This window comes from Rhipicephalus microplus, chromosome X (genome assembly GCF_043290135.1).
Source record: "Rhipicephalus microplus isolate Deutch F79 chromosome X, USDA_Rmic, whole genome shotgun sequence".
Classification (NCBI taxonomy): domain Eukaryota; kingdom Metazoa; phylum Arthropoda; class Arachnida; order Ixodida; family Ixodidae; genus Rhipicephalus; species Rhipicephalus microplus.
Window position 1 is genome coordinate 223,258,214 of NC_134710.1, and position 13,362 is coordinate 223,271,575.

Below are 13,362 nucleotides of genomic sequence, written 5' to 3' on the forward strand. Positions count from 1 at the left end.
TCGCAAGCGGAGACTGTGCAGTGAGTACTGTGAACATTGTGATCCCGGCAGCTACAAAAGAATCATTTCGGTGAAAGTTCAAGGCGTACGATTTTCCCCACCGCGAGATAAGCGTGTACAAGTGTGAGCGTCTAGCCCCTTTTTCCGCAGGCCAAAGTACGTTTGAAAGATGAGAGCGTGCGCCGCCGCGCGTCGTGACGACCTGGCGACGCGCGCTCATAGCGCCATTTCGCTGGTAATACTGAAAACACGATAGTTCACTCGATATGGGCATCTGCAGCGGTAAGTGGTAGATGTAAATAACTTGCCGTTTAAATGTTGAAGGAAGTGCTTTTCCGTGGCTCATTGGCAAACACCTCGCACTCACAAGCAAGAGGTCCGACGTTCGATTGCGCGCGCCATAGCTTTTCTCTGATTTTTTTATAACATGTGATTTATTATATACATCCATATACATATACGGTGACGCCGACGTCAACGCCCAACCAGCGGCAAAATCCAGCCGACAGTGTCCACATAATTGATATCGCAATTAAAAACAAAAAACGAGAACTCAGGACAGGGAATCAGAAGGCACAATCAGGCACAACACGACGACGGTGTGTGTCGATATGTGCCTTCTTCCGTGTCTTTGTCCTGAGTTTTCACTTGGTTTTGTCTGTCATTCAAAAACAGGGAACAAAAACATGGGCCCGGCTTGTCACGTTTCGGGCGAGTTGGAACGTAACTGTTTAGTGATCATGCCTGGACGCCATTGTGAGACTTTTGGAGCAAGCAAATATGCGGGAGCTTCCGATGAAGTGAAGCATTTCGTTTTCTGATTCTTAGTTAGGAATTAAAGGATATACAGTGGCACGCCACAGTTATTGCGTGGTGGCGCTCATCTATCCCATCCCAAGCTTTCATCTACTCCAGAAGATTTATTATGCCCTACTTGGTTGCTACAATTAAGTCTTTAGGTTAACTGTCAAGTTTCTTTTACTTTTCTTGGCATTACACGTTAGTTTTTGCAACAGTGCGTGCCAAATTAAATGTATTTTAGCAAACGAAAAACAAAACTGGTGCCGCCGTAACATGCTAAAAAACATAAAATAGCACGTACAGCTGCGTCTACGAACCCGGGTCTTCCGATTGGCAAGCAAACACTGAATACATGGATATACTTGACACCACTTTGGTGAAACTGCGTCCACACATTGCTGGACACAGCGCCACAGGTGGCTTCACTTTTCTAAGGTCGTCCAGAACACGCCATTTGCATATAGTTCTGGTGCACTATTCACCTTTTCATAAACGCCTCCCTGGGCGCCGCCATAGCCCTCCTTGGGCTGTGCAAATTGGCGTGTCCCCTCAAAAACGCACTGACAGCTCTGCGCCCTTAGCCTTTATACTCTCGCGCACAGCCCATCATAGCGGTGTTTTTTTTTTTCTTTCCTGTGAAAAGGTGTATAGAGACTTTTCGAAAAAGGGTGCCCCTAGCGCCGCGGACGCGAATTACAGTCTGCCGCCATTGTGAGGGCACCGCAGCAGACGACGCAGGCTGTGTGTCTCAGCGACGCTAATGCGCGTTTCTTGCAGCGCACACAGACACCTCTTGCATTCCTGCAAGAGGCGGACAGCGTCGGTAGGGCACGCCGATGAGTCTCTTGCAGGCCAGATCCATGCATTGCCAGTCATAACAAGACAAACTGCTCGTCGAACTCATTGAAGGGCACAAAATATTGCGCATTGTGCAGCGGAAGCATCTCAGAAAGTTTATCGGAGAGTACTGGGAGCTCGTTCAAGCTAAAAAGCGGTGCGATTGAAGCGGAAGATATGGAGAAATAGCCGCCAACCCAAACATCACAGCACTCACGCATTTGACAGCTCGCTTTCCAAGCCCTCGTGATGGCACTAGCTATCCCACGCTCCTTTGCGAAGCGAAACTGACGAAAAGCTCCCATTTGGTGGCGTATTTATGAAAACGGTCTATAACGCAATTATGCTATGTAGAAAACAGAAACCCTAATTTTCATCAATCGCCATGAGAGACCACATGAATAAATGCTAGTATAGTGAGGGAAATATTGCTAGCTTCAGTGGATACCCGACATGATCCTTTTATCGACGGGAATATCTGCATTATTAATGCTTTTTTTCTGTCCCATCTAATGTATTTCGACCCCCTCAAAGAAAATAATATTTCAAGTATTGATTTGTACTCATTGTGCGACTAGTTAGTTTTGATTGTCACAATAAGCCTATCGCACGAAACCCGGTTGGGGTCAAATAAAGAGGTTGTGCCAAAAGAAGAGAAAGAAGTGCGAGGATGACGGCAGGGCGTGCAGCCGTTAGCGAAGAAAAGGGGAAGACGAAGTTAAGCAGCGCGTTCTTGATCTTCTAGGCGACCAAAAAAAAACAACGACCGTAATTGGGCCACGTGGGTTTCTGGCTGGTCCAATTAGCAGTGTAGACGTGGCCCCGTGGTGTCAGAGCTCGCGTGCTTCGACTGGACCACGTGTGCGCAGCGCATGATCAAGAACGATGGTATTGCGAGACGAGAGAGAAGAGATGCTGCCGTCATACCAACATACCAACGTCCTCAGTACAGACCTGCCTGATGGTCGCCGACGGCACCGACTGGAGAGAGTGAAGACGAGGTTTCGGCATGATGGGTCGCTGGGAAGACTGCCAGGCAACCCCGATGGGTTAGCGTGCAGGAATTATCGCCACCCCTGCTACCTTCATCGCCACCTGCCACCGCTGCCGCTTTATACACTCGCTCATGTCCGCTGGCCGGCACACCGCATCTACCTGGCCGTGGTTACGTAGCTGAAGGTGAGCGCGCCGGCGTCGGTACCTTTTCCCGCTCACCTGAATCAGTTGTGCGATCGTATAGCCTTGCATCATCGGATACACTGACATCGTTGTATTTTGATCGTATGTTACTATGATTAACTGCATGCTTATCCCTCATTCGCACCCCCAAATACTTTCTGCGGCTGCGTGACAATCGAGCTTTAGAATACAGCACGTAAAGCTTGCGGGCGTCACGTGATGGGAGCCCGGCAAGAGTTAGCCTACGACGCATGCGCAACGCAAACGCAAAGCCCTGCGAACGCTACTCTAAAACTGCCCAACGCTGGCAAATAAACCAAAATGTCCATGCCCTAGATATCGCTGTATGCTATCGTGTACACGTTAGCACGGAGTTTTGTTTACACCTTTGACGCTTAGTAGATGTGTTTTAGTTTGTACGTATACTTCTTTACGTTACCGTGTTACCGGATACCACCATATAGAATCTGCGCATGCGCGAGTCTTTACGGAACGTGAACCTTTACGTAACGTAAACTACTCGCCGTATAGGCTTTACGTTCACGGCCCGGAGCAAGCTACCGAGTCAAGACAAGCCGAAGCGAAAGCGCCAACGGCGAACACGTTGTCTACATTCGCTCTGTCATCAGCGGAATCGATGTCTGGGCGCAAGCGATTTACTCTCAGCGATGACATCGCTCTAGTGAAGGAAATATTATATGTAAATACTTTCCTTGACCCTGCGAGGTGGCTGAAGATAACCGATCGGCTCTCCGAGGTGCTCGACAGATGCTTCAGCATTCGCAGTGTCAGGAAAAGGCTTAACTAAATCCTCCTGCGTTTTTTGCGAGATCAGAAGAAGAAAATTGAGAGGTAAGTGCGTCTCGTATTGAACTTTGTTATGTACTGTTCTTTCCCATTGACAAAAATTGTGATTACTGGCTCGGCAATAGCTCCGGTACAGAAGAGGAGCAGTCCGAACAGGAGGACCTCCTGCAGCAAGCGGCTGACATAGCGCGCGAGTGCGGCTACACGCCACCGCCGTCAACCGCACGACAGCTCGCTGAACGCGACGACATCAAAAAAAGAGCCACAAGAAACTCGGTCGCCCGCCCGCCAGCGAAACGTCGCGTCGACAACAGAAGAAGATGCCCTGGTGGCCTATGCTGAGTTGGGACGGTGTTGAGCCTGGTAAGAAATGTGCTGATTTCGCAATTCTTACTGGTACTTAACTGATAGTGAGCCGTACACTTGGCCTGCGTTGAATTTACAGGTGGTGTCATTTGATCAATTGCATGATACTACAGTGCCTCACCGGTTGAATAAGTTAAGAAGAGAGTATAACAAACTGGACAAATATTTGTAAACGCTTGCTTTCTGCACGATCATAGCAGGCACAACCTCTGGAAGTTTTCTGTGTGAAATCTGAAGGCAGCAGCCATGCTTGCAGCACACTTTGCGGCCTGTTGTATGACTTAGTTAGGTGCTACCTGTGTGGCGCTGTGGTATATTTACCAGATAGGTAGAGACAGAGATATAGCAAAGTTTAATAAGATTCCCGGAAATGTTTGCTTGGTTACCTAGCTTGCTACTTCTGGTGTCAGGTGATTACCGTGATGTAAAAAAGGATCACATGTGCAAAAGGATATGTCTACTCACAAACACACACATGCTCAGAAAAGGGTCACGCAGAGAACCTTGAACATGAGTTATATCACGTGGCAAAATTGACAATGCTATAGACATGACATGCAGTCTGCTTGCACAACATGGGAGAATTGGAATATCTTCATGCAAGCCTTCATCCTGCAGTAGACATGAAATTTTTATGAATATGCAATTGTTTTCTATGTTACATAATCATTTCACCAGTTACATAACATGTTACTAGGTCAGAGCTTGAGCTATTTTGCCAAAGGTTGAGGAATAGCTGTCTCATCAAAGAAGGGTGTGATATGCCATTTAGTGTCTAGCAAAGATTAGAACAACTTCACTCTTCTGAACCAAACAGTGGGATTCAATGTCAGATAGATTGTTGGGCTGAGGTACTGGCTAGATTTAAGAATCAAGCAACATGTCAATGTGATGAAATTTTTTTTTCAAGGAATTAGGTGACAATTTTGCCTTCAACAGCTTTGCACAAGGCTGAAATAGACTATTTATAAGTGTACCTGAAATAATTGTCTAGCTGGAGTTTGTAGATGTTTTTAGCATGGTTCTCCATTTTTCTATTATTATTCTTAGTTATGTGTAACCTACTCATTATCTATAAGTATTGTATTCCCTCTCTTTTGTTTCTTGTTCCTTGGTTTAGAGCTCTTATGTTATAACAAATCGAATTTCTACTGGCTATATTAGGTAGAGCTCAATAAAAATTTGTTTTCTTCCTAACCAGCAGATGGTGCAAGCACGTCACAGGCTCAGACACTTCTTATTCAATGTATGAGCCGGAGAACATAGAGATTCACATGGATCTGTCTGACTGTGGTGAGTGAAAATACAGTGAAAAACACTAAAAGTTTTTCATTACACACGTGCTGAATACACTGTTGCATAAACTAGTGGATGCTGTAGCACGCATAATTGGGATAGTTGGTGTTAATTCATTTTAAGACTGGGAAATGCACGTACACGTTCACACGGAAGAAATGGCAACATCATGGACCCCGTAAAATAGTCCTAAATAGTCATTTCCAGTCAGGTGGGCCTTTCAGCATGTCCTTAAATTACTTTCCATTATTTTTCTCTTTTCTCCTATCTGTCATTTTCAGCCTTGCAGTGGGTTTTTGAAGCTACTAAGGCAGCAATAGGGGCTAGTTGATAGCTTGTGCATCACCCTGTGTTGTTTGTCATTTTTTTGGTCCATGTTATGCCTGGGAGATCATAGAAAATAAGGTTTTTCAAGTAATTGCACCGGCACTATTGAGCCCTAGCCTCCAGCATCTAAATAAGGCACTAGGAAGAGCCTGTATTTCTCATCAAAAGAGCTGCTGCATGAGAGGAGCTTGAGACGGGTGGCCAACACTCGTGTGCCTCTGCAAGGTGTGTAACAAAAAAAAAAAAAAGCTTGGTCATATCAGTGTATCTTGTATTTTGCCTAGTAGAAAACAAGAGTATCATTCAAAATGCAGGTACACAATTGTAAGTGAAGATGCTTGTTATTGAAGGCAAGAGTAAAAAAAAACACTTTAATTGTGTAGTAAATCTTTCTTATAGAAAGCTTATTTCTCTGTCCCCTAAAATCTCCGAGTATATGGCTTTAACGCATCTTTAGTCTTGGCCAGGAAAGGAGACATGAGCAGACTGGTGTCTCATGTGTCCTTTTATGTTAGGCAAATTTATGATGTGGCATGTGCTTAGGTGTGCCATTGTCTGGGTGCTGTTGTGACGTTCAATAGATCCACACTCTCGGGGAAATGTGGCCACTCTCACTGTGAAAAATGTTTGAGCACACGTAATCATCTTCCAGTTGGTTGCAATGATGTGAACTTGCAGTGAAGTCAAGGTGGCAATAAAAGGTGCTACTTTTTAGTGCAGTGAAGTATTGCATATTACGATTGATATGAAGCATTTGCTGCACTAGGAGACTATGGAACTATTCCAGTAAATATTCCAGAACTAAATTGTTAATAAAAATGTCATCACCTTTGCTCCGCTGCCAGAAAATATATAATGTGTGTAGCCAGAGAGCCTTTGCATTAACATTAAAGAACCATAGACATAGAGTAGGTCATCTTTGTTTTAAGATTAATTTTTGGAAATTTGTGCATAATTTTTTAGCACAAGTCCATGCAGCTTCATGAGTAATACAAAACAAGCTCGTTAATTTGACCTCAATGAATGATTAAGAAAATTGGATGACTCGGGAGTTTTTCTGGCTGCGGCCAGTATTTGTATAGTTTATTGCCATCAAACCTGTTGATTCGGTTACATTTGGTTCCAATGTGGGTAATATGAATGATCCGCGAAGCCCACCAAACATGAGGTGCTGCATCCCCACAGCGAATGTGGCCACACACTGAGGGAGAGAGTAGCTAAGGTTGTTGATTTATGACTTGTTTTAGTATATAGCAGAATTCCTTATAATGAAAACAATAGTTCAAAAATAGTATGAGGACCGCTTTAGGCAACAGCGTATTTCTGTGCAAGCCACTGGGACCGAGGCTACAAACTTGGTCAAAGCGAAGTGAGGTTAGGGAACGCGCTTGCCAGCAAGTGTACTTTGTGGCGAGTGACACTAAACTTGCTCGTGTGACAACGCGCAAATGACACTCGCAGCTAGGTGTACTCGCTCAAAGTGCACTTATATTGCAAGGTGTGAGAGGGGTATAACAGACATTTCTTTGTTTTCTTGATACTACTGATAATTCAAGATTAAATAACTAAAACATTTTTTTTGGTCCTGTGTTGTTTGACTTAATGAGCTTTTACTGTATCAGAAATCGGACAGAATCAGCCAGTTAAAAAAAAAGGGGGGGGGGTTGAAATGTATTGCATAAATTCGCATGACTCAGTTACTGATTGCCCTTTCAGAGTTGCCAGTTGATTCGCAGCAGCGCAGGGCTCAAAGTAGCCCATGCTCATCGTTGACTGCTGCGACTCGCACTTCAACACCAGTGTGCCCCCGAGCCACTCCAATCAGAGGTATGCATGTAGGCAGTTGTAAGTGCACCAACACCGATTTTCAAAGCTGGGTTTACTCTCTTATACAAATCTCCTGTGTACAGACACGTCTCTGAGCGAATATAAAGGTCCGGAAGTGCTGCTAAGACGTGAATGGTACATGCATGACGTCAGGCTACAGTATCAATTCTGGTGACTTCACACACCCAAATGAACACATGCGATGTCAGATACCAAAGCATACGAAATTGCTGCTTACATGTTGCTTTTCCTGTCACTTCTCCTCGCTGTTCGATTGCAGTAGTTCATCATACCTTTCAATCGAGCAAAGTAAAACATGGCTTCTGTCATTGTGTGTGCATTCCAACATCATCTAAATTGATCACAAGGCAAGGAAACAATTTTATTGTGATTTGTTGTCATGACAGCAACATTTTGCCCTGTATAAACTTTCAGTAGCAAAAGAGGCCGCAATAGATACAAGTTCCATAGATTCGTTTACTATTGGGTGATACAACAAGTGTGCAGCAACTGGATTGCAGCCAGAACAACACTTGGTCCTTCTTTGACCCATATGTGTATAGCAATAGATGATGGAACGTCCGTGTAATGTCACCATATCACCATATCTAGCGTGAGCATGTCTCCAACTCATGTGGCTACTGTGTGTCTTGACGTCAGTATACAGTATATGAAACAGAACCAGCTTTTTAAAAACATGTTGCATTTGCTTTTTAATGTTGTACAAGTGTATAAGTGAACTTTCTTGGTTTTGAGGGCTTGACCTTTCATTTGATGCATAGAAACAACTTATAATATTTCTCCCAATACTTTTTTAAGTAATCGCAACATTTTGTTGCAAGCAATATTGTGTGTACAGAGGCAGCTTGACTATTATTACCGTATTTACCTGCCTGTGATTAATAAGTCTAGTGTTTTGGAATAGTACTGTACAGTAGACTATCGTTAAATGGAATGTGAAGAGACTAGAAAATGTTTTCCATTTAACAGTAGCTCCGAGATAAAAAAAAAGTGGAGAATCTAAGTGCGAAAGCAACCGTGTTGAATGAAGTTGTTTCATTTAAGCAACAATTCCCTTTAATAGATTTCAGTTTACTGAGAGTCTACTGTGTTAAAAAGAACCATGTGTGCTCAGTAGAATATCATGATGCTTTGTAAATTGTTGCACTTGCTCATCCATTTGAACCTAAGACAGTTAACTATTCCTTGTAAATTTGTGCAGGTCCACAGCGGTACGCTGAGGCAACATATGCCCTCATTGAGGCCCGCTGTGATCGGGAAACTCCAATCGAGAACCGCCGCCTCCAACTTGAAGAGAACCGGCTCCGGTTCGAGATAAAGCACCATGAGCAGAAAATGAAGCTGAAAGAAATGGAGCTTCAATAGAGGCAGGCGGAGCAGGAGGCAAAATTCAAGCTAAAGGAGCTTGAGCAAGAGGCACTAGCTGAGGAGCGCGGGCACAACAGGGGCTATCAAGAAGCGGAGCTTGAAATCATAAAGCCATTCATAAATAAGTAGATGTATCCGTTTAAACCTCCATGTAACTAAGTCCGCCATAACTAAGTACTTATTTGGGGCCATGGCAAGGTCACCCTCCGTACTGCTATTCTCAGCTAAAAATTGTAGAGCGTCTATTGTGCCTGTAAATGTATGAAAAACAGACATTAAAAAAATAATATCTAATTGCTAAGTCAGCTATAGAAGTCTCCAGCTATAAACTCCGCCCACTGCCAGCTACCGTTATGTTGCCATGGGGTGTGGGACGTCATGTGTTTCATGCAGGAGATCTGTCTTCTCCCGAACTTAGCCAGTGCAAATTCTTCAATTTTTCAATTCCAAGGCATACAAAAGTTGAAGTAGCTCCATTTTACCGCAACTGACCATGAAACAGTTGTTGGGCGGAGTAGATACGCTCACAAAGCAAGTGTCTTATTATGTCATGGTTCACATGTACTGTTGTGAGGCTACCGGGCCACATGCGTGTTTATAACAATCCTCATTATAAAGTAAGTGTTCAGCCAAATGTGCTGAAATTTCACCAGCTCATTTGTCAACAGCAAAGGACCAACTTTTATAATACAGATTATGAAAATTGCTTGTCATGGCTCCTTGGAATGAACATTAGAGAGATACAATGACTTGGTTTTAGGTTGACAAACTACACTCTGAGAACTTTAACCCGATGTTTCACAGTTGGAATATAATTATTCGTGGAGAAAATTAAGGGTGAAGTTTCATTTTTATTTAGCACCTGAATGTCCATGCGCTTTATAAAAAAATCGATAAAGGAAGGCAATACACTAAAACATCTGCTAGTGCCAGTGGTCAAAACATGTAGTTTTAGCATTTGTCAAGTCATCTTCCGTGCAACAGAGACCAGCCACTACAGTTGAAGGGGAATACATTTTTCTAAATTTTGGAAAGAGTTGAAGTAGAAAAAATACAGTGTGGTAATCTAATACAGAAGTCATAAAATCACTTGAATAGCACTGCAGAGGGTTTCGCCATGGAAGTACCAACTCTTATGCGAAGAACCTTCAATGCGATGATTTGTATCGGTGAGGTTTCGTACTTTGTTACATGGAGGTTTATGAATATTTTATGAACAATTTTATGGTTGTACCGAACTGCAACAGCTGCTCTTGATGATGGTTTGCTGTTAGCTGTTCAACAAGCTCTGCAGATAGCGCCTCGCGTTTGCCACTCGCTGTTGCCGATACATACATTGCCCCTCTGTCTCACATAAGGCCAGTGGAAAATGTACGAAGTTTGTTAGAAAAGTATCCGGCCCCTCCTTTTTTTTTTTGCAATCACTTCATGAATTTGGAACAAGCGCGCTTGCATTAGCCGATTTTGAACCTTCGTGTGCACGTGTGAATTTTTTCTCGCCTGGCAATTTCGCCAGTCGCTGGGATGCAGTGTTCGAGTGAGATAAGCATAGTGCTCTCATTGGTTTTTCATTGCAAGGAAAATGAGGGAGTGACTGGAGCAGTGCTAGAATGCTTCCAGTAATGGTAGCACCTCTAAGAGCAGTCTCTAGAGTCCCAAGGTGACTACTTTGAGGGTGTTTAGGTTTACAATGCTCCAATAATGCCCGGTTTTGCTGTTCCATCAAAGTTTGGATACTTTTCTAACCGACCTCATATGATGCCTGCAGGTGCATATATGCTTTCATTGAGTTACAGCCTCCTCTTCATTGTTGAATTTGTTGTTTCCCTAATTTTATTTCAGGCTCATTATAGCTAGTGATCCTATCCTTATACATGAGGTATGTTCCTTATTGTACGAGAGGCATGTCCGTTTTCAGCGCAGCATGTCTCTGGCCATCAAGTGTGTAGTCTCGTTTTTATTTGGGAGGATATCATGTTCTGTGGTGATGTGGGTGGGGAACTACAAGATGGTTGAGCTCACGTTTCGGGATCTGCCCGCTTTTGCCAGAATGTCCAAGGCTTCCTTGGGAATCGTGCTTTGAGCGTAGTTTTTTTATTGCTGTTATCTCATAGGCCTAAGTTAAAGCAACCGTGTTTCATTATGTGAAGGAATTTTATTCTCACCACTTTTCACTGCAATGAAAGCTCAGGCAAGTTTAGTTGAGTGAGCATTTCGGTCACTGATTCTGTGTACCTATATTTCAACATAATAAATCTTGCTTCCTGTCTTTGTATATTTTAAATTTTCTTTATTTTGTTCTTTATAAGCGGATCCAATATTATGCTTCCGTATTCAAGTGCGGGTCGTATGAAAGTTATGTATGCAGTTTATTTAACATCTCGGGAGGCAAATTTTACCTTATGCCTTATGTCCAAAACTTTATCTCTATGGTATTACATAAATTAGTAATATGCTTTTTCCAAGATAATCATCAGATATTGTAATGCCTCAATACTTCAGGTGCCTCATCTGTCTTGATGGCTTACCTTCTAGCATATTTAAAACTAACACAATTTTGTTTTCCTTGTTATGTGCGCATATATTGTTTGCTCGTGGTTTATTTTATTTTTCATCATGTGCACCAATTAGTAATTGATTGTAGTGCTGAAGCTAACTCTGATCATCATGACATGATATTTTAGAATATATTAGGCAATCCTCCTCAAATAGACAAACAGTAATTTTGCTGCTAAGGTCATTTGTAATGTCATTATATAACAAAAAAGATAGTGCAAATAACAATGTGCAGTTTTACATTGTGCATAAAAGATTTTTTATGCAATACCAATCGCCAGTGTACAGTAGCCACAAGGTATTTTGTATATATAGAGCATATCAAACTGCATCAAATTTTTATATTCTTCTTATCTGCTGGTGTAAACAGTTAGTTATCTATATGTCATCTAATGTGCAGTCAATTTCTCTTCAATCACAGCATGTGTACCCTAGAACTGCCTCAGACCTATTGTATTATCATGTGATGATGACTATAAAGAAAGTAGCAGTCACTCTGCTTGAGACAAAACCATTTATTGGGCCAACTTGTGCTCAGAAAACTAAGTAACTGAAAGTACAAGCAAAACGTGCTGTACTCTAACAACGGCAATAAATGTAGTTGGCCTTCGGTAATCTGATCATCGCCAGGACGCGTCTTGTTTTATAGATAAGTGATCGCACTTTCCAGCATAATTGCTCATGCTCGTGTAAGTTGCCGAACCAATTAGGGTGCTCACATACTATGCGTAATTTTAATAATAATTGTTCAGGTTTAACATTCCTAAACCACAATATTATTATAAGGGACGCTGCAATGGAGGGCACCATAAATGTCTGACTATCTGCTGTTTTTTAATGTGCACTTGAATCTGAGTACATTTACCTGTTGCACTTCACCTCCATCAAAATGTGGCTGCCGAAACAAGATCAGTGCATAATTTCAACAACACTCTGAGACAATCTTGTATATTCTGAAACATTGTGACGTGGTTTGCGCTGAGTGGTGGTATCAGTTTTTTGTGACTTAAACCCAATCACTCAAAAATAAAAAGTAACAGCATGTGTCACTATAGGTGCACAAATCGTCACAGGACTGTGCCACTGTTGATGCTATCGCCGCCTATAGCTTTGATTAGCTGGTAGTTTGTAGATCTATATATTTTTTGTAATTTCTCTACACCAAAATTTTCGCTTCAATGAAAAGTTTTTTTTGCACCCTTTAAGTTTCGTTGTAGCGAGGTTCGACTGTATGAAAAATATTTTCGTGGCAGATGGGGCTTTTTTTATGGGTTTATATATAACTTTTTTATGAGTGTATATATAATTTTTTGTAAGTCTGGTTGTTTCTTCAGTGTTCGTTGTATATTCTAAACCACTGTAAATCCTGACATGTCTTGAAAGAAATGGAAATGACATGTCTGAAGCCATACTTCTGTGATCAAAACTAACTTGCATTGCTACAAAACACACACTTTGATGCTCCAAAGCTGCTCGAAAACTCCCATTTTACCACTTCCAAGCCGCTCCAAAACAGCATTATTCCTGCTTTCTGAACTGCTCCATAAGACTGAAGCCAACTTCCACCCCTGAGGTTGCTGTAAAGCTCAAAAGAACAGCATTGCCATGTTGCAATGCTGTGGCAACCCCATTTTAAGAGGCATGCACGGTGCAGCAAATCTTGACTTTTTTATATAAGCTCTCTCTTATAAACAGGGTATCACGTACGTATTTTCTTGCCAAGCCTTATTTGTGTCTTTTACAAGCAGTTGTCTCTTACATCAGTGTCTCTTATGAAAAGGTTCGAATTGGTCTGGCAGTGCTGGAATGGAAAGGAGAAAGATAACTAAGGAAATTTTTCTTTATATGGCCGCCCCAGAAATGTTGCCAGCGCAAGTCTTTCTCGTGGAAGTCTTACTGCTCATTCACTCACACACACACATACATGCACACACACGCACACACACAAGCACACACTCTCTCTCTCTGCGAAGAGCT

At 42.5% G+C, this 13,362-nt stretch overlaps 1 protein-coding gene across 2 annotated transcripts; it reads left to right on the plus strand.

The window, feature by feature from the left end:
* The first annotated feature begins 3,429 nt into the window (after positions 1 to 3,429).
* On the plus strand, positions 3,430 to 11,104 carry LOC119161718 (uncharacterized). Of its 2 annotated transcripts, none has more exons than XM_075878693.1 (5): positions 3,430 to 3,669; positions 3,750 to 3,987; positions 5,192 to 5,283; positions 7,330 to 7,440; positions 8,663 to 11,104. In XM_075878693.1, the coding sequence occupies exons 3-5, from the start codon at positions 5,235 to 5,237 to the stop codon at positions 8,824 to 8,826; spliced, it is 324 nt and encodes a 107-aa protein (XP_075734808.1). In that variant the 5' UTR covers positions 3,430 to 3,669; positions 3,750 to 3,987; positions 5,192 to 5,234; the 3' UTR covers positions 8,827 to 11,104. The 2 variants fall into 2 exon arrangements, with proteins under 2 accessions (XP_075734808.1, XP_075734809.1); XM_075878694.1 differs by having other exon boundaries at positions 5,195 to 5,283.
* Positions 11,105 to 13,362: the final 2,258 nt, after the last annotated feature.

Excerpts from the sequence above, each read along its gene's own strand:
- LOC119161718 (XM_075878693.1), top strand. The coding sequence starts at position 5,235 with ATGTATGAGCCGGAGAACATAGAGATTCACATGGATCTGTCTGACTGT. Across the intron at positions 5,284-7,329 it reads CATGGATCTGTCTGACTGTG|AGTTGCCAGTTGATTCGCAG; the intron begins GTGAGTGAAAAT and ends TTGCCCTTTCAG. Across the intron at positions 7,441-8,662 it reads CCGAGCCACTCCAATCAGAG|GTCCACAGCGGTACGCTGAG; the intron begins GTATGCATGTAG and ends AAATTTGTGCAG.